We start from the raw sequence: 22,038 nt of genomic DNA on the forward strand, positions 1-22,038 counted from the left end.
AATCAACCGGTTCAGATGCATTTGCAGAATTGTTAGGTTTTGTTTTTCCTGTGTCCATGTGTTCTGCTCTGTCAAAACACATTTAATGGGATAAATGGGGTTGCTACCCTGCCAAGCCTTGAGGTTTCACTTTTGTGGTGAAATACATTCATTAAATTCATTGCATATTCAACTTCCATTCCCTGTGTGAATGTGATGAATGAATCAGAACCATCATCCACAATGTTTGCATCTACAGTGCGTGCAGAATTATTAGGCACGTTGATTTTCTGATCATATATTTTTCCCAGGCAATACTAGAAATTGCAGTTAAGGCATGAGTTAAATCTCTTTTTTGGCTTATTTTATCTGTAAAAGAAAACGTGCCTAATGATTATGCACACCTGGATAGAAGGTGTTTTTTTATTTCAAGCCTTCATGAACAATTATATATCACTTATAAATGATTAAATACAAAATGAATAGTAGTTATTAAGATTAATGTGGTTTGGCATTGGCAAAATGTGCCCGGAAAAAAAATATGATCAGAAAATCAACGTGCCAAATAATTCTGCACGCACTGTATTTCTGACTATTATTTTATAAGACTTGATTAAAAACATAAATTAGCTGGTTTTTGAAAGAACATGCACATAATGAGGGTATATGACAATTAATGAGTATATACTGCACAGTATGCATGCTAGCATTCAGTGCTGAACTCTCAGTCTTGTCTTTAAACCTGTTCTAATTTAAGTTTGCTGATATTTCAGGTTAAATTAAATGAAACTTATGGTACTTTTGTATTAAAAACATCACAATTTAGGAGGGAGCCTCTCAATAACAGCATGATCTAGAGACAAACACAAGCCAGACGTACACTTGTAAAAATAGTTTAATGCATGTGATCCGGGGCTAAACGGGTGAACATTGGTGCTGACAGTATTGAAATACAGTTAATTCATTATATAAGTCATGGTGGGGAAGTAAAAATTCTGATTCTGTCACATTATTATATTGCGATACTACAGACATGATTCTATTCTTAGTCTGCATCACACGATTAATCTAGAATTTATCAATATTAATAATAATAATAAAAAAGTCACACCAAAACAAAGACATACAAACACATCATACACAATTCTAAACATCATCTCATCTAGTAGCCAGGGACAAAATACAGTATCATGATTAAAAAAAGAAAGAAAGAGACAACTTTCTGTACATGGTTATCTTGCTCAAGACCAAAAGGGAAAACAGCAGATAAAACGCGTTCAGAGGACAAAAAAATAATGTACAATTCACAGGTTCATTTGTGTGTCATGATTACTTTGACTTCCTTCGTTTTGCCTGGGTGGGACTGGCTCCAGTGTTTGATTCTTGAAAGAGGGTGGAAAGAAAAGGTAGATCAGACATCTCAACCAGGACCAGCATACAGTGGGTGCTAACGGGTCACGTGACACACAGCGGGCGCGCCCTGCTCTGAACGCATCCTAGCCGAATCATCTTACGCAAGACATGCCGTCGACACATTACAGAGAGGAACGTCCATTATTGAAGAAATATATTATAGTATTATCAAATTGTTACTTTTTTGTACACATACAGTTTCTATATACATTTCTATTTTGCAATTCGTTTATATAAAAGAATCATGCACTACTTCACCACTAGTCGGCGCTAAGAGAGCATGCGAACACGCACTACATGAATCGTGTCTTATACTATAAAAAACTATTTTGAAGCAGTCGGTTGAAGATCTAAGTGGTGTGAGTACAGATCCGTTATTGTTTACACTGTTGAAATGTTATACGAAGAGGCTAATGTTGCTGTACCATAGTCCGTCCGAATACTCGATTCTGATTGGCTGTCATTGCTGAGTATTTTCTCTTTAAAACTGCAGTGAACCAAAGACAGTCTCAAAAACACGGTTTGAAATCGCTGGTGTTTCTGACGTCACAAACGACCTTGTAACCAATCAGATCAACGTGTGATCGTCAACCAGTGGATCTCTGAGTGAGTGAGTGAGTGGAGGCGGGGCTCATTTGCATATTCATAAAACCGCGCATACTAAATGTTACTTTCCAAGTTATTTTAATAGTTTTTTTATTCAACTTGTATGCTATATACAAACCACGAGCACTCAAGTAACCGACTAGGACAAATCAGTAGTCGTGGCAACCGCCAATTCATGGCTGATTTCCATTTAGTTGACGAGAGTGCTAACCTGTACCTTTTCCTAAGTTAGATGAGGCTGACCCTGGCCTAGCAGCTCGTTTCCTCTGTCCATTGTCAGACGCTTCCTCCTCGGGTTCCTTGTCTGTCCGTGAGCTTCGTCGACTAGGACCTTTCGCTTTCTCAGTGGTGGCTCTCGTGTCCCTGGGGAAGGAAGACGGGCAGTGGGGTTAAGAAATCAACCGAAACGTTCACAGAGCACGGCCAGTTTGCAGTCGTACAGTCAACTTGTATGCACTCTAATTTTCTTTGGGTTTGGAAATCAACTGTTCTCAATGAAGAAAGTACCCACATCTGTCCCCTGTACAACTGAGGAATTCATACTTGCTGTTTTTCCTCATCTACCACAGATAACGTCCGTCCTGTTCATGACCATATTTACTGAAATGGCCACGCTGAATCTGAATCTACAGGTCTGGTATATACATACCTTGGGGCTAAGTTGACGGGCGTCTTTCTTTTCTTTGCCCATCTGTTATAGAAGTGGAAAAACAGCGGTAAACTGCTTTGATGCTGAACAACATTTTTTTCTCCTTGCCCATATTTTGAGTACAGATCAAATAAAAGAATGCTTTCAGGAATCATCCCATGATTATTAGTGTCATGAGGTGAGCTCGTTCAGGTTAACCAATACGATTACTCTTTGATTGAAACACTGAATCAACAAAAGTATAAAGCATATTCATGTTAAAATTCAGGTAAAGAATAATGAAAATAAAGGTGAAAAAAGACATTGCAAGTGGTCAGACAGACTTCACACGTGATGCTGAACAAGTTTATAGCGATTATATTGATGACGAATGAGAATTACACATTGCCTTACCCTTGCTCTGCTGCAGTGGTAGTAACCCCTTGACCTGTAACTAGAGAGAACTGAAATTAGCTGTGTGTTAAACACTGATTGTGAATTGTATTTCCTATGTGTCAACTTCAGGCTGCATCCCGGGGAGTTTGTCCGAGTCGAGCTGTTAGAAAGCTGAGCAAAAAGCGTCAGTTCGGAATACAAGAAATGATTTTGGTCGAGGACTGGATCCAGTCTTTAATTAGATTAGCATACGCTAAAGCCGAAAGTATACTTCAGTTTTTGTGTGAGCTAACTAGAGCATGTGTACAGTGCACATGATGGAAATGTCATCATCAGTACTCACACAGGCACCTCTGGAGAGAAATAGCGCAGACACTGGACAAACAAGTGTCTTAGTGTGCATTAGGGGTTGAACAACTTCAGATTTTTTAAAGTCGACATTTGTGAGAAGAAAGTCGAGTCACTGATGCATCATTGATGACCAAATAAGCCTGACCCTCAAGCGGAGACCTGAACGCATGTTGCCTTGTGCACAGCTACGGCATACGACACAGCGCGACTACATAACAGCTTATTTTACCAGTTATTTTGTCTTTGTATCTGATTTAGAACAAGCAGAAATCTGTGAGAAACATAACGACCCAGATAAAGTAGCACAGTAAAGGTTACGTTTATATGAATGCATTAGTGAGAGAGCGATTGTGAGTGAATTAGTTCTACCTGGCAGCGTCTCTTTACTAATAGTGAAGCTTGGGTTTTAGTTACTAAGAAATATATGCTAGAACCTTTTAGTTTCTAAGCTATCTAATTGATAAATCACAGAACAGAGTTTACAACACATTTCTGCGCTATTGAATGATTCTGTGTGCGTGCGATCTGACTGTGATATGCGCGCTACTGTGTGTGCGTTACGCGACAGTAGTTTAGAACGGCGATTAACTTACCTGTACAATAGGCTGTGTAATACATGCATTCACACACTCAATTTTGAGCATCCAATGGTATAATCAAACATCTTATGAAGCGCTCTGAGTATGCATTTATTTGTCATTTTAACAAATGAAGCGTAAAAGTGGACTTCAAAGATTTCTTATCCTGTTGCGCCCTCTATAGGCCATGATCAGCGATTAGTCATCAAGCTTAAAGCGTCATGGCAGAGCATTAAAGTCGACTAGTCTTATCAACCTCTAGTGTGCATGTGACCGGCCTGATCGAAGTCCTGAAAAGTCAAGCCAAAGCGCCTCGATCGCCCCCTGGTGGCTGGTCCCAGTATAGGTCATAAACCCCGCCCTCTCGAAGTAGTCTAATGGGACGTGAGGATAACTAAATCAAATTACACTTCAAATAATTTTTTTCCAAAAATGCTTTCTGTCATTTTTATCACACTGATGTAAGTTTAGGTGTTCGTTTTTTTAAATAAGTTTGGTTGTAGTTAGTTATTTGATGCTATAAAAACGGGAATGTGACGTCATGATTGACAGCTGTGTGATTGACAGCTTATCTGAGCGAAGTAGTCACTGAGGCGCCAACTGACTTTTTGGGGGAATTTTCGGGAGGAGATTGGAGCTTCAACTTTAATTTCTATATTTCCATAACGGTTTATTTCACACAGGTCTACTTAATGAGTTGCTCTGCAGCAAACTGTCCTAACCGTTTCTGCGGGAGTGTGGGCGGGACCTTGATATCGCGGCTTTACTTCCCACACACTACTGCGCAGAATCAGGTCCCAAATTGGCACAAGATGTCAGCGCCATATCGGGACTTTGGCCGCTTCACTTTTCTACAATGGAAGAGAGTGAAGGTGCGTCGTCCACCTTTTTTTACAGTCTATGGGGTTCGCACACACTATCAGATGGAGTGTACTTTGAAAGGCAATGCGTTCAGCCGTATGCATACGCTAATCGTATGCTTAAAACCCGAAGTATACTTTGGGCTCAAGGTAGTTCACATATTACTGTCATTTGCCTGACTTTCATTTGCATGGGTAAAAATAGATTTTATATATATGAAAAAAACAAACAAAAAAAAGTCTTTACCAGCTTGGTCACATGAAGCTTGGTCTTCTTGTGTGGCTTCAGGGTGAGCTGTATAGTTTACGTTAAATAAAATAAAGAATAACTAAGAATTAAAAATTCATTCATGTTTGACTAGACAACTAATGAAATTATCTGCATTACCGTCAAGCAGTTACCTGAGACGCTAGAAGCATCAACAATTGCTTCTTTAGTTTCAGCGGAGTCGGGTACACTAGTCTCCACCAGTGAAGGCGGCTGCTGTTCCACAGAGAGCTGAGGGGATGTTGCTGTGGAGGAGCCAGAAGATGTAGTGGAAGGTCCTGGAGCAGATGCAGCAACCGAAACTGTAGGCAAACTAGAGGGTGGCGAAGAGTTAGCAACAGGACTGGACAGGTGAAGCACTCCAGAGGTAGAGGCTGGCGGTGGCATATTAGACGTTGGTGTCGAAGTAAGGACTGGAGAAGGAGAGGGCACCGGTTCAGGAGAAGACACTTTTGGAGGAAGTGCAGATTGCGGAGATATTTGAGCAGCTGGAACAGCCACTGGGGCAGAAGGCTGGAGTGCAGAAACCGTTTCAGATGTAACCACACAAGAAGCATGTGTTGTGGCAACATCCACAGTTTTTCCTAACTGAGTGGCAGGGGTTCGCACTTTTTTATCATTGTCACTGCTTGAAGAGACGGCGAGTGCAGTATTTTTGCTTACAACAGTCTGGACTGAACTGCTTTTGGCTAAGACTGTTGTTGGTGAGAGGGGACTTCTGCGGGACACAGCTGTAGCCCCCGGGCTAGAGCAAGCAGGTGGAGAGGCTAGACGCTGTTGAAAGGGAGAGGACATGCCAGAATGTAAGGATGACTGCCCAACAGGACTAGGTTTCGAGCCACTGGCATCAGAGACACCAGGACTTGGCTGTTGAGTTGGTGGTCCGACACTAACAGTGGAAGCCTGGCTTAAAGGAACTTGAACTTGAAGCTGCCCGATGACAGTGCGGCTCTGCTGAGTAGCAGCTATGCTGACGGCGGGTGAGCTTGTCGGCATAGGTGTTGATGCTGGTGCAGAGGGGGATGTAGTTGACACAGAGGTAGGAGTAAGCTGGATATTGGCAGAGACTATGGGACCAACCATTGTGACAGGCTGAGACATGACGTTAGTGCTTGATGGTACAGACGTAGCTTGAAATATGGAATACACAGGTCCTGTGATGAACTGTGGACGCGTTTGTGCAGGATTTTGTTGACGAATATCTGGAGGTCTTATGTTTTTATTGGGAACTGCCAGTACCTTGGAAACAATAGCTGAAGGAACTACAGAAGCAGTGTTGGTAGCAGAGCTAATGGGATTGGAGGTTACATAGACTGTGATCTGGTTTTGTTGAGTTGGTGCTGATGAGATGGGCCTTTGCAAGACTGTTTGAGATGGATTTGAGATGGGTATAAGATTGTGACTCGAACTTACTGAAGTGTTGGGAATTGAAGTGAGGCTTAACAGCACAGCTTGGTTTGAACTAACGCTTGATACAGCACTGACAGACTGCAGGTTTGCACTGCTACTGGGAACAAAATTTGGACTTGATACTGCAGCAGATTTAGGTTTTTGATCCGTTTCACTTGTGCCAATATTTGTGCTTTGTGAAACAACAGGATTGGTTTGGTTCTCCTGAGCTAGGGGAACATGAGGGCTCAATTTCTGCACAGGGTCTCCACCCACTTGAGGATTATTTTGAGATTTCATTGACAAAGATTGGGAACCTGTATTGTCCAATAGTTGATTCAGAGACGTTGGAGCATCTCTAAATGCTGGTGATACAGCAGAGCCAAGGTCATGTTGTGGTGTTGCCCGAGGTTGTTGTTTATCTTCAGCACGCTGTTCAACCAAATTGTTAGGCTCTTGCCGTCTGGGCTCCTGAGACGGCACCCGAGGGCTTGCCATTTTAGGTGCAGACTGCTCTCTTAACTGAACTGGCTGATGCTGCTCTGACTGGCCATCTCTGACTGTGTCAGCACTGCCAGGTTGGGTTTGCACAGAATTTAAGCTCTGTTGTGATTCTCCAGGTCCTGCTGATGGTAAAGATGCAGAGGTAGTTGGGAGCACTAAGTTGGGACTAACCATCATGTTCTGTGGACTAACCATGATTTGCTGCTGATGTGGAGGTGCTGTCAGGGAAGTTTTGGCACCCTTCTGTCTTCCTGGGCTTGGAGTGGCAGCTTTTTTATTTGAAGCAGGGCTGGATCGTCGACTATTACTGGGACTAGCCCTTTTAGCTTGCCCAACACCAGTCTGTTTGTCTTGTTTTCCTCCAGAGCTTACTATGCCACCACCTGACGGATAAGACTGTGGGCCATTATTGTTGCCACTGGTATTATTGTTGACAGGAATAGTTGCTAAGCTTGGTGGAGCCTGACCAATTGCTTTAAGGGTGGTTGGGTTAAGACCTTGCTGATCAAAGCCTCGATTAAGGTTTGGCTGCCGAGGTGGCAGAGGAATGTTAATTTTTGGAGGGAAAAGACCAGCAATAGAGGCATTCAGTCTCTCGGGGGACAGATTTATTTCAGAGGGTTCAGTACTAGGTGGACGGTTGGTTGGTGTTAAAGGGTGGTGATATGGTCGGGGACTGGCTCGGTTAGGGGTTTTAGGGCGGGAACTTTGGGAAGTTGGAGGAGCACTGGGAAAGTGAATATTATGTGAGCTAGTCATTGCTGCCACTTGCTGAGACTGCTGTTGGGGACTTGCTCCTGGCTGGTGGGGCACTGATAAAGGCACAGATTTCATTAAATGAGTATTAGGACCTTGGCTGGGAATCATTGGTTGATTTACATTTCCTGACTGTTGACCAATTTCAAGAGGTCCCCGGTCCTGCAAGCTATGGTTTCCAGGGGTTTCCTCTGATGGTGTTGGTTGTCCAACGTCCGAAAGGGGTGTCCTTCTCGCTGCTCCAGTGAGAGATGGATTCACCATGAGTGGCATGCCTCTGGCCTTATCAGGAGAAGGTGGAACGCCTCCATGCCCTTGAAGATCGATCATTACAGGCATGTTGCCCGGCTGCGATACAGGCATTCTCTGAGATGGATCATTGGGATTGACTAAACCCTTTGGCATGTGCCCACCTTGCTGTAGTGGCATTCGATTCTTAGCTTCTTGTTGCATTTTAATCAGCATCATCATTTGTTGTTGTTGTTGCTGCTGCTGTTGTTGTTGCTGTTGCTGCTGAGTCTGTTGTTGTTGTTGTGGCTGTGACTGCAGTTGTTGTTGGAGGTGTTGTGGTGGCTGTTGTTGCTGCTGCATCTGCATTGACTGTTGTGAATGAATCTGGGTCTGGGCATGATGGGGTGTTACAGCTTGACCTTGAGGACCCTGCATACTCTGCATTTGCATTTGCTGCTGCTGAATTTGTTGATGCTGTTGTTGCATCTGTTGCTGTTGTATCTGTTGCTGCTGCATTTGTTGCTGCTGCTGTTGTAACTGCTGCTGCTGTTGCATTTGCTGCTGCTGTTGCATTTGCTGCATCTGTTGCTGCTGTTGTGGAGGCATGAACTGCATTGGCATTTGCTGTAATACCCTTTGATCTCCAGACTGACCAGGCTGACCTAAAAATAAAATAAAACGTAAGAAAAAAAGTGTTATGTATAGAGATGCACAAAATAACTGCTTTTCCAGAACGAGTCTGATACTTTAATTTTTGCTACTAGCCGATACAGAGTTCCGATACCTGTATTTTCACTGCCTTTGTAATTTTTAAATGTATTGGGTGGAGAAACCAAAAGAATGTTAATCATATTAACTGGCTTAATTTGTTCAGCAAAGATATATTTCAGTTATTTTCCATGCTTGATTAAGCCTGCTAAACTGTATTATATGAGCTTCTGTTACTTTCAATGTTCATTCTATTGCTTATCATATTTCATCTTTCATTTAATAGCACATCACATATTTAGAGCTGCTCCAGCAGGGCTCAGTGCTGAGGATTGGGTCAGTGGTTCAAATGTTCAGACACCAGTGAAATATCACAACTCTATTCCAATTTTGATACTACAGCAAAACTACTAGCCTAATTAACGTAAATTTAAAACATTATTAAAGACAAGTAAACAGTCAGTAATTTATTTGATTCAAGTTATTCAGTTAAGAGCAGTGAGTGATTTCTTTGTCAAGCTTGCGCACCACAGCTATATAGGCATTACTATATTTCGTTTAATACTCCACTAATTACATTTACTTCATAGACAGCCTTCTTTTTTTTATCCCCATTATACTCTTTTGTCAGTGTTTCTTTGTCTGGACACAAACACTGTACACACATTGTCTGGTATTGGAGCCTTTTTTTGAGTACGAGTACACAAGCACAGTATGCATCCCTAGTTATGTAAAAGCAATCAATCATCAAACAAGAGAGATTTGATTATTTACCTGGTCGATTTGCGAATTCAGAGTGTTTGGAGTTAGAGTCAAGGCCAGCCCCTTGATCACTACCCAGCCCTTGCATCTCTGCCTCATCCATACCATGAGGCACTGAATCCAGACCACTAAGACAGAGATAGATAAACTTTGTAGTTATTTGCAACTATGCAACAAAGATATTTATTCTACTCCAGTGTAAAAATCAAAGAATAAAAAGCCCTTACCACAGACCATCAGCAGACTGTTGTCCTTCTCCTACTTTTGGTTTTTTCTTACGAGGAGGTTTTTTCTTTTTCGGTTTAGCCTGGTTAGCAGCAACCCCACCTGCTCCTTGCTTCCCACCAGGACCAAACTGGCTGGCAGAAATATCACTTTGGAGAAGATTTACTAACAAGGGACTGGTTAATGTCACATCCTTGTTTACTGGAAATCCACCTGCTTGCCCACATGGGCCTCCTATTTGCATCTGACCAGCAAACTGAGGATTGAAGGGCATGCCATGACCAGGAAAATGGCCATTGCCAACCTGTAAATGTTGAGAGCCCAACATGGCCTGCTGTTGTTGCTGATTCTGCAGGTCTGAAACCATCTGTTGGCCGACATCCGGATTTCCACTGGTGTCTCCAAGCTGATGTTGATGTTGCTGACCAGCCTGTTGCTGCTGCAGCATCACCTGCTGTTGCTGTTGCTTTTGCTGAAGCTGCTGCTGTACTAAATGGTGATTTCCTGGATGTCGCATTTGAGGCCCATGAATTCCTAATGCTTGGTTGGGGTTGCCATTAATTGGAATTTGTTGAGACTGTTGTTGTACCATTTGCTGATGTGGTTGCTGCTGAAGCTGGGGTTGCTGCTGTAGCTGTTGTTGTTGCATTTGTGACTGTTGTGGCTGTTGGTGTTGCAGTTGTAGTTGCTGCTGTTGTAACTGTTGTTGCTGTAGCTGCTGTTGCTGTAATTGTTGCTGCTGTTGTTGCAAATGAGCCAATTGTTGTTGTTGTTGCTGATGCTGTTGCGGAGTCATCTGCTGCTGACCCATCTGAGATTGAAACTGTGGCAGATTACCTTGAATATTGGGTGAAGGACCTCTCATCATCTGGCCTGGCATTACCCCAGGCTGACCCTTTGGTCTCTGTATCTGACTAGCTACAATGTGCTCCATCATAGCATTTTGCTGTTGTTGCTGCTGCTGCTGCTGCTGCTGTTGTTGTTGCTGCTGCTGCTGAAGCAATAATGCCTGGTGTCCCGGGCCTCCACTGTGTTGGTTTTGGTTCTGCATGATCCCTTGACCCTGTGGTGGCATCATTTGCTTGGGAGGAGTCATTCCACGTTGCCCTGGATTCACTGGCCTGGACAGGACAGTCTGGCCCCCTGTTTGGCTTTGTACAAGTTGACTTTGTGAGGAAACTACTGCCTGTGTTTGATGTTGGGTCTGTTGTACACCCATCATTTGAGTCTGAAGCCCTTGCTGAGGTTGCCCCATACTTCCACCTGCAGTGGTGCCTGGGGGTTGTGCTGGCATGCCAGTGTGGTGGGTCATTACAGCTCCTTGAAGGGGATTTGACTGCATGTGGTTTGGCCCTGAGGCTGAAGACTGGACACCTATGGAAAGATTTTTTGAGGTGTTGAAACGAATTGAAGTTGTATAGATAGAAAATTTCTTTAAATTTCAATAGAACAAAAGCAAAATAAAACAATCCACTTTACATCTGCACATCTTACCAGTGTTTCCCACTTGTAATTGGGGTGTACTACCTGCTCCAGTGGTAGTAACCTGTCCTTGTGCAAAGTTATGATTAACAGGAGCATTTGGGAACCCCATTGGCATTCGTTTGGGCATACCTGCAAAAGTTATACATGTATATTAAAATACAGGCAGCCAAATAAATAACAATATACAGGGTTCCTGTAAAATGAAATTGCAGGACTTAAGGACTTTTCAAGCACTACTTTTTTTGGTTTTAAACGACTACAATTAGAGATCGCACTAATCAAACAACAGCTTTAGTATTTTAGAACTCAAATTACAGAAATAAGGTATTCAAAATACCACTTAAAACATATTTAATAATATATATTAAATACAAAGTTTATAATGGCTATTATTGTTCAATAAAGAATATTTTATATTATAAAGTTGGCGTACTTCATATCGAGAAGAGGTCTGCTGGGGGTTTATCAGACGGGCTGCAGTGTTAATTTTGCGCTAAAAGATTGCATTTGTGTGTTTTTCGAAAAAATGACATTTCATATTGTATTTAAATATAAGTTTAAATACTTAAAAGTTTTCAAGTACCTCTTCGTAAATATGGCTGTTTTCAAGAGTTTTTCAGGACTTAAATTTCAAAAAGTCAAATTCAAGTACTTCAAACACCTTGTACAAACCCTGAATATAATATCACTTTTACATTAATCAGTTAAAACATACCTCCCATACCACCTTGAGAAACCTGTCCATGTTGAGGAATGCCCATAAAGCCTGGTTGAATGTTTCCTGGTTGTCCCATCACAGCTCTCCCTGGAGATCCAACACCTTGTGGGAACCCCTGGGGGGTTGTGGGACGTGGACCAAGTTGCCCCTGTCCCATCATTGGAGGAGTTCCAGGGGAGCCCTGTTGGAAAGGGGATGACGACGACCCAGGGGACTTAGCTGCAAGATTGCCTTGCGTAGCAGAGGAAGGAGGCAGAGGAGGAGGTGCTCTTGAGATGACTACACCTGGTGCTCCCTGAGGGCCTTTGGGCTGAGGGGTGGCAAACTGGTTTACCCCTGTCTGCTGTTGCTGTTGTTGTTGCAACTGAAGTGGTGTCATTGTATTGAAAACCTGTCCAGCCTGCTGGCTTCCAAATGGATATGGTGGTGGTGGATGATTGGGCGTCTGAACCGATGCCAAAGAGGGTGGACGCTGCCCCATTTGTGGCTGTGGGGGGGCTTTCCTCCAACCTGGTCCCATGGGACCCTGGACAGGTGGTGGTTGGAGAACACCAGAGGGCAACTGGTTCCAGCCAGGAGGTACAGGCATCTGGTTAGAGGGGTTGAAAGGACCACGTGCACCACTAAGTTGAGCCAGCTGAACCTGCTGCTGCTGTTGTTGGTGCTGTTGTTGTTGTTGTTGTTGAAGTTGCTGTAGGGCTGCTGGATTCAACTGTCGATTTGCTTGCATGGCTTGTATGTGATGTCCCTGTGGGCCTAAGTTGCTGAGTGGAACATGTCCCACTTGGGGATGCTGGAGTTGTTGTTGCTGTAAGGCCAGCCCTGACAGCATGGGGTCCATTGTGTCTGAAAAAGAAAGTGAAAGATTTTAAAAAAGATAAAATGAGAACTAAATCCCAGTTAATAACACTTGTTGCTTTACACAGCAACCGTTTACACACAAATCACCTCAACGTTTACTTTTAAATTTGATTAATATCCGTCTTAAGTGATCTGGCAAAAGAGGAGGAGATCCTACTCACCTGTAAACCAACAGCTGCACTATGGCTTTAAACTTCAGGTTCAACTTTAAGCGTGATTTAAAAGAAAAACTTTTTTTTTTTTTTTCGGTGAGTGTATTCTGACTAACTTAAACACCTCTGATTGGCCATTGTGCCTCAAGAAATCAACAGATATTAGGGGTGTAACGATATTTGAACCGAACCGAAAAACCGCGATACACCAGCCACGATACGTATCGCGATACTCTCATGGTGAACCGAACACGCCCCGCCCCCTGCTGCCCCGCCCAGCCCCGGCTCATTGCACCTCATGTGTTATGTGTACACAACGAATACAGGGCTGTTGCCTAACCACCATTAACCACATATAATCGCAATAAGCTCAGTGTTTTGTTACTTTTGATAATAAGCAAGGTGTAATCTTTTTAAATTATGTCTATTTGATCACGAAATGTAAACAATAAATGCCGTTTTGGCGCTCTTAGATGTGGCGTGACAGATATCAGTGTATGCATGCGGCAGCGCGGAGCGCGATCATCTCTTCCTCAGTTACAGAATAAACATGAATGGACACCCGAAGGTATGTTGAAAGATACAGTATACTTACTGAAAGGCATCATAACTCGTGTAAACACTCAATCAGTGTTTCAACAGCGGAAATACGTCAATAAAACGCTTAGTTTTTCACATAGCTTTATATTTACCTCAGGCAAGTCATTCAGTGTCCACAGCTTGCTGGTTTGCTAACTCTTTCACTAAATAAATGGTATATATTAGCCTATATATTATATTTTACTTAACCTGTTTATGATATCTTGATTATTTAATGTATGTTTAAAATAGTTGTCATGAAAATAACAGCAGCTGTGTAAATTATTATATGACATTAACAAATTAGAGTTAAAACATGTTAATGCAAAAATTGCCTTATGTGTAGTTTACATGTTTTCATACAATTTGTTATTTGAGTGTTGATTATGGTAACACTTTATTTTACGACCCGCAAACAACTGCGTAAGTAAACCGAAACTACGGTGTACGTTTCTGTAATTATAGTGTACTTCCGTGTAGGTATAAGGGAACCATGTTAAGTTTTGGGTAATAAAGGGGTAACAAGCAGATATACAAGCAAATTATTTATAATGTAATTATTTTAAAACTAACAGGTACCTATTATGTTAATATATTCCAGGCAAAAATTGTACGTCTGTTGTATATAAAAGTTATCATTACATTTCTGGCCAAATATGTTCTTGTGCAATTTTATTGTGTTCTTGTTAAAATTTCATTTTGGCATCTGTGGGTTGACTTAAATTAAGTAATAAATTCCAATAAAAGCCAATAAATTCATTTTTTATCATACTGTGCTTACATACAGCCATATATATATATATATATAGGCTACACGTTTAATTTTCAACCCACAGATGTCAAAATCATGCACAAGAACATATTTTGCCAGAAATGTGATGATAACTTTTATATACAACATAATTAAATTATAAATAATTTGCTTGTATATCTACTTGTTACCCCTTTATTACCCAAAACTTAACATGGTTCCCTGGCTTATACCTACACGGAGGTACACTATAATTACAGAAACGTACACCGTAGTTTCGGTTTACTTACGCAGTTGTTTGCGGGTCGTAAAATAAAGTGTTACCTTGATTATTATTATATCATTTAGGCTAAAAGTCTAGGCTCTATTGTTAAGCTTTAATGTTATAGTAATGTGCAAGTAAGGGCTGTAGTTTACAGCATTAGCAGATAATTTTGTTATCCTTGAGAAACGTTTACTTGTAATTTAATTAATTTAAAGACAAGGACACAATTTGTTCATTAAAGCACTGTTTAATAAAAAATAAAAGAACTGAACCGAGACCTCAAAACCGTGGGACGAACCGAACCGTCAGGTTTGTGTATCGTTACACCCCTAACAGATATGTCTGTGATTGGCTAGATTGCTCAACACATTGTAAATAGACACCTTTGACACTCTCCAGAAAGCAAACACAAATACGCACAGAGCCGTTTGCAACCCACTAATATTATGCTGTTATTAGTTTCAGCTGAGGGTGCACACCCCTGTAGACCCAGGCCTGATCAGGTCAGTCGCACTGGTGCTCCTAAATATTTTTTCACAGTCGCACACAGTAATTTTCAGTCGCAAATGATCACACTGTAGAGCCTTGGAAAACATTTGTTCCTAAGTTTCAGTGGTATCACAACTACAGCATTTGCTTTTGTAGGGCAGTATGGAGGATGAAAGCAGGAGTCATATCATTGAATTAACAAATGTCTTTGGGACGTTTAAAGCATTACCTGTCTGTGAAGGTGGTCTTGGTGCTCTTGGTTGCATCTGTCCACCACTATTCGGTACCATTCCCTGTGGTGCCATATTAGCCCCCGGGGGCATCATGGACACCGAAGGGTTATTCATTCGCATTCCAGCTGAAAAACAAGCATTTCTTCAGCAAACATGTGCCTAATGAAATTTAAGTCATCCTTAAGACCTTGGTTAGTTTTGTTCAGGCGTGTTTGATAGGGCTTGAGCTCTGGGAGCAGGATTGAAGTACACTGTGTTAAGATAATCACTTGTGCATAATTACCCTGGCCCTGCTGCATGGGGAAGCCAACATCCATTCTCATTTGACCTGGTGCACCGAGGGGTCCATTAACCCTTACTTCTTGGCCTCGGATCTGTCCAACTGCAACGTTGATCGCACCTTCACCTGTGTGAACCCGTCAGACGAATCAACACATTTGCTGATTGTAGAACAAAGGCTAAAATCACACTTAAAGAGGGTGTGTGTGAGTGACGTCACAGTCGGCCGGAGTGACTGCGGTTACACACACTGAGTGGCAGAAAGACTGTTTTCAGCATGAATGCCGCGAAAAACACAAAACAGGAACGAGCTTTGAGATTGACTGTACAACTAGATTTGACAAGAAATCTGAGGTTTAATTTTAACAGACTGATGGAACTACAGAACTGGGGAGGAAATAAATTGCAGCAATTCACAGAAACAACTGGATACAGCCAGCGAAAGGTGGATTTGCAGTTACCATTTTGTGTCAATATGCTGAATTTAGGGGTAAAATCAAACCCTATTTATTGTATTGTTATATATTGTATTGACAACTCATCAATTAAATATTTACCATTGTATATTCTGCATAATTGGATGTTTTTAAATAAACACTGACCACAAAAACTATATAAGTTTTATGACGATATGACAATATAACATTGATATGAGTTAAACATGGATTTAGGCCTATAGTGTATTTATATAAAGTGTTCACAGGCAAATTTGCTTTATGTATATCCCCGGCGTTGAAATCAGGCACATAAATGTCAGGAAACACGACTCCTGCCTGCATGTCAATATCCACGGATCACAGGATCTTTGATAAGTTGTAAGGAACACTATATCGAGTCCAACCTTTAGTTTAAACCGATAATTGTTTGTTTTACTCGTGTTTTCGCAGTTTCCCCTATTAACTCCAGTCACGCAGCCGTTCTTTTGCCACTCAGTCCGGCTGAGGGGGGCGTGATCAGCCGGGAAAGTGACGTCACGGTCAATGCATACCCTCTTTTGCAAAAATACAAAGCACCAATAAGGTCAAAGATGCATTGCAAGTGGTTTGGAGGGCCAAATGTACCTTCGATCTGCACCGAGAGGATGCCCAGGTCGCGCAGCTGCTGCTGGTTGTTTTGGGCCAGGAGGCGCAGTCGCTCGGCCGCCTCTCTGGGGATGTTGAACGTGACCCGCACACTGTTCCACGGCTCCACGCGCTCGGGCTCCAGCTTCTTCGTACCTTCATGAGACACAGAGTGGAGGACAGCAGAAATATAAGCCAATGGAGATGTGTGTGTGTGGGGGGGGGGGGTTGAGCATAAAGACCCCATGAAAACAAAACTGGAGTTTGGGTCTTTTAGTCAATGTCTATTAGCTTTGTAATACAACAATACAAGAAATAAAACTGCTCGTCAAGCCATTTCATGAGAAGGAACCAAAAGTGTACTAAACTGCACACATACTAAACACTGAGCAAAGACGGCGTTAATCTTTATATTTGAACAAACAGCATATGTAATCTATAAACTCTAAAAAATAAAGTTTTCCGGTAACACTTTACAATAAGGTTCATTAGTTAAAATTAGCTAATGTATTAACTAACATGAACTAACACTAACAAAGATTAATGAATACTGTAACAAATGTTAATGTTAGTTAACAAAAATCCAGTTGTTCATGGTTTGTTCATGTTAGTTCACAGTGCATTAACTAATGTTAACAAATACAACCTTTGATTTTAATAATGTATTAGTAAATGTTAAAAGCAATATTAACTAAGATTAATAAATGCTGTAGAAGTATTGTTTATTCTTAGTTCGTGTTAACTGATGTTAAAGGTGCAATTGTGTGATATTTAGGAGGATCTGTTGACAGAAATGCAATATCATATACATAACTGTGTTTCCAGTGGTGTATAAAGACCTTACATAATGAACCGTTGTTTTTATTACCTTAGAAGAGCCGTTTCTACTGTATCTACACACACACCGCGGGTCCCCTTACATCGACATGTTTCTACAGTGGCCCTAAACGGACACACGCGTTTTGTCCTCAACTGTGTTGTTCTTCGTGCAAAGAAGCTGCTAAAGTCAGCGATTAAAACACGGACACAATGATGAACGAGAAACAATAACATGCGCAATTACATATCGTTTTACTGAATAATAAAGTAAACATATCTTAATTTATCTCTGTAAAGAAACCTCATTGCTGAACTGGCTACTCTCTGCGGTCTCAGACGACGACATCACTTCCTGTCGGCCACCGTAACTTCTGATGGTTGCAATTCGTAGCCTCACCACTAGATGTCACTAAAAACCACACACTGCACCTTTAACTAATGAACCTTATTGTACAGCGTTACCAATTGTCCAATGCATCGTTCTCATGAACATGAATATTAATCAAAGTTTCAAGCCAAATCTAGACCTAGTAAGAGCACATCAGGCATCCCGTGCAAGACGGTGTCCAGCTTCTCCTGAAAGTCCTCATCATTCATGTTCCCTGTGAAAGCAACATAGATTGTGGAGTTGGTGGATCCATCGTCTCCATCTTCCACGCCGGAGTCGTGATCCGTGAGCGGGACGCCTGGAGGTGTTCGGGCCTCCTGGGAGAGCTCAGACGAGCCGCGCTGATCCGCCATAGCCCTAAACAGCTGTGTGCCTCTGGAGACTGAGACACTGCTGGGAGAGGAACAACCATCCATGAGCAGACCATCAAATAAACAGAAATAGTATACTTTCCTTAGACCTTGAATACACTGAGATTCGATCATGTGTAAATGCTGTTGTTTTGAGCTTCCTATTCATCAAAAAAATCCTAAAAGAATTGCGTCACCGTTTCCAAGAAAATATATTCAAATATTTAAAGTGCCCCTACTATGGTTTTTCGGTTATATAACCTTTCATACAGCTGTCTGTGAACGCAAGCGTTCTGCAAAGTTATCGAGTCGAACGTGCACGATAAATAAAGTGATTGCCTCCTAAAAGAAAGAATCGCCTCTGACCCGCCTAAACGAGTCGTCGGGAACTCAAACCCCTCTGCTGTACGCTTCCCCGCCACTAGATGAGACAGTGCATATGTCATGTTGTACGTTGTCTGGCCGCGGACAACCTGACCCGCCACTTTACTGACGACCTCAAATCTCTAGGGCTGTAATCTCCCAGTCGACTACGCTCTGGCTCGACCAAAATTATGATTGGTCGATTTGTTGCCGTGTTAATTTCATCAGGTGGAAAGCACTAATTGCTAATGGGGGTGTTTTCAGAGCACCGCTGTTTCACAGGTAACAGTCTGTCTGCAGAACACCCCCCTTGTTTTCACTTTTTTTGGATTAGCCCAACCCAATGCCTTAGGGGTGTAACGGTACATGTATTCGTATTGAACCGTTTCGGTGCGAGGCTTCCGGTTCGGTACGCATACAAACCGAACGATCCCTCGAACCATTTTTCCTGCCGACAAAATCCGCGCTGGCAAATATTATCTAAATATTATATATATAAATATAGGCCTATATTTAAATGTTATTTTTAATGTGATGACCAAAACATTATTAGTTCATCCTTCAAAGATTACTCCCATTTATAAACCTGAACGTTTCAAGATGTAGGAAAACTCAAACTTATTTAAAAATATTTTTTCTTTTAATACATTGGGAAATTTCTCTGGCATTTCTTTCTTTTTGCTGTATCGAAAATGTACCGAACCGTGACACCACTGTCTCGTATCGAACCAAACCGTGAATTTTGTGAACCATTACACCCCTACAATGCCTAAACCTAATGCGCGATTGCGCTGTGCCCACAGTTTGTATTTGTTTTGAGCCTAAGCTTTATATTTCAGTTATGCACTTTATTTCGTTTCTGCTCTCGTCTTGATCTGGTTTGTTTAATAAATATCATGTTTTTATTAAAGTGGATGTGCCTTTTGATTTTTGAAGAGTAAAAGCTTTAAGTTAATAGTCTATTCGTGTCTCAGCGCGGCTGAAATTATAGTGTCTGTCAGTTATTATAACATATGACTAAAACAATTGTCTAAATTATGTCGCATATTCCTCAACAGTTCTTGTGCTGATATCACTAGTTGACATAGTACTTTTTTCAGAAATCATAGGCTATGATATTGCGCACGTGACGCAACGCTGTCAGAGCCGACAGACTCGAGTGTGTCATTTCAGTGCAAAATAACTGGAAATAGCCTACTAGTTTTAATGTTTATTTATAATTCATTTAGGCGGACAAGGCTACCAAGTACTGCGCAGCTCATTAATATAACGCTTTTTTTTTCTTCCTACCATCGATTTTTAATCGAGATTTCAGGACTTCAGTCGACCAAGATTTTCTTTGGTCGATTACAGCCAAATCTCGGAGTTCAATGCGGGATTCGCAAAACTGCTCGTTACAGAAAGATGTTTTTAATGGAAACTGGATTTATTAGGACCATCTTGCTCCTCAGAATCAGTAATCTGTTCGAAATAAATGTTTTGAATTTGAATTCGGTTATCGGCTATCGTTAAAAATAATATATCGGCCGATACCGATTTAGGTGGCCGATATATCGTGCATCCCTAATGGCAATTTTGATGTATTCTTCAAAATGAAGCAATGCCATTTACGGCATTAGCTCCTAAACAGAAAATGCTAAAACAACTTCATACAATATTTCATAATACACAAAGCAAGACAACAGGAAACAGTGACAGAACATTAGTTATATTATGAAGAAACCCGGTTAAGTAGTTTAAAGTGTACTACAACAATAGCCAGCCTTGTAATTGTAAGAAGTACTGTGGTCGATACCATGGTATAGGGATGGTATTATCAAAATGGTAATATATGATACTTTGATAACATATCAGCCACTCAGTGAAACAACACTGATACTTTATGATAACTCCTGGCACTTCTAATGAGATGTCAGATATTGGTATGAGGAGCCTTCAGAAACACAGAGAGGGGTTTCACTGCACACTGTGACTGATAAATATCTATTACACAACACCTCGAATATTATTGTCCTTGCAATTAGTGATGACTTCACTCAAAAGCTTCATTTTGGGTTATTTCTCTAGCATTAGCATTAGCCATAACAAAAAAAAGACAAACCACATCACTTAAGCGCAAGACAAACAACACAATATTATAACGAGTTTAAAGCTCATATCTGGTACGTGCAATCCAAACAATAACACCGTAACGAACACCTGCATTATTATAATGAGTTTACCTCACTCAGGCTAATGCATTAGCTACACAAACACAGAGTCGCTATCACACTAATATACGGCTGTTTCCCCCGTGCACTGCACACACTTACGGGCTAATTTCATGCTAATGTTTCTATGAGGCAATGAGGTGGTAAAATCTCACCGTTGTCAGTCCATCAGGAGTGGTTTTGCTGCAGTAAACAGGTAAATGCTAACAGACGCTAACGGCGCGCTCTCGAGGCGGCTGTGCACGTAAGTTGAGCGCTGTGCGTGCGCGCGCCCGCTCTAGGGTCCAGTAACGTCCACACAGAAATCACAGAAATATCCACACAGAAAAATCGCTGGCCCAAAACACGGTGACCGAAGGGGCGGGGCTAGGTGACCGGAAGTGAACGCTCGCCAGAAAGACACAGGTGTGACAGGTTCCGCTTCACGAACTCCAAAAAAGAAAACCGAAAAAAGGTGTTGTGACCACTTTGCTGAATTAACATCTTCATTTTGCTGTTAAAATGAAAGTTTGCATTGGCATTGCAGCTTCATGTTAATACATACATTATCCACGGAATTAACAAACATCTCGATTTTCTCGACGGTTATCGATAGTTTTAATCTAATGTTAATAATATGTTAATTTTATGATCTAATTTCATCTTTTTATTGTTTTTCTTTTAGTTTTCTTCATTCATTCACTGTCATTAGACTGTCGTTTTTTAAAAATCATTTTATAAAATTAACAAAAACAAAATATTTATTAGCATAAAAAAGACTATCTGATACGTTGTGGGGACTTTTTTAAATGAAATAATTTCATTTTAGTCGAATTTATCTCTAAACTAATCCTTCGAGTGGTTGGAAGCCTACATGAGCAAAGCATTGATTATAGTATAGTAGCCTATAGGAGGCACAAAACAATGAGTTTGGAAATAATACAACGAAACTACACATAAATATTTATTCTTCATTTTGGCCGCTCTCATTGTAAAGCTACTAAACACAACAGGTATGCTGTTACAGTGCAATTGTTCATTTGAGAGAAAAACACACATAAATGCTAGTCAACTGATTGTCTCTCAGAAAATAATGTGCAGCAAACATGCAAGGCATTAATTTCACTGTTTTCACATTAAAGAGACAACTCGTTAAAACTACATCAGCAAACTGACAACCACAATTTAAAAATAAAAACTGTTGAAGCCCTTATGATAGGCCTATATTTATTAAATAGCATGTGAAAGATTATGACACATAACTGTAGGAAAATCCATCTTATTTGCCTCGTAGGCTACAATTTATTAGCTTAATTCATTTTAGGTCATTTCCTTGGCTAATAAAATAAGACTATAAATTTACCACCAAACCCTCTATAATCAATATACATAATTAATTTGT

General features: G+C 41.1%; 1 protein-coding gene across 6 annotated transcripts; it reads right to left on the reverse strand.

Moving 5' to 3' along the window:
- Nucleotides 1-856: 856 nt before the first annotated feature.
- Nucleotides 857-20,944, reverse strand: ncoa6 (nuclear receptor coactivator 6). 6 transcript variants are annotated; one of them, XM_056243178.1, is made up of 15 exons: nt 20,813-20,944; nt 17,874-18,116; nt 16,528-16,683; nt 15,471-15,593; nt 15,184-15,312; nt 11,855-12,703; nt 11,149-11,268; nt 9,657-11,028; nt 9,442-9,557; nt 5,214-8,621; nt 5,059-5,106; nt 3,041-3,074; nt 2,648-2,689; nt 2,210-2,361; nt 857-1,361 (listed from the first exon to the last, which is right to left on the reverse strand). In XM_056243178.1, the coding sequence occupies exons 2-15, from the start codon at nt 18,085-18,087 to the stop codon at nt 1,309-1,311; spliced, it is 6,816 nt and encodes a 2,271-aa protein (XP_056099153.1). In that variant the 5' UTR covers nt 18,088-18,116; nt 20,813-20,944; the 3' UTR covers nt 857-1,308. The 6 variants fall into 6 exon arrangements, with proteins under 6 accessions (XP_056099153.1, XP_056099145.1, XP_056099127.1 ...); XM_056243170.1 differs by having other exon boundaries at nt 2,216-2,361; nt 3,041-3,080; XM_056243152.1 differs by having other exon boundaries at nt 3,041-3,080.
- Between the last annotated feature and the right edge of the window lie 1,094 nt (nt 20,945-22,038).

Source organism: Rhinichthys klamathensis, unplaced genomic scaffold (assembly GCF_029890125.1).
Source record: "Rhinichthys klamathensis goyatoka isolate OS25496 unplaced genomic scaffold, OSU_Roscu_1.1 h1tg000025l_1, whole genome shotgun sequence".
NCBI classification, from domain to species: Eukaryota; Metazoa; Chordata; class Actinopteri; order Cypriniformes; family Leuciscidae; genus Rhinichthys; species Rhinichthys klamathensis.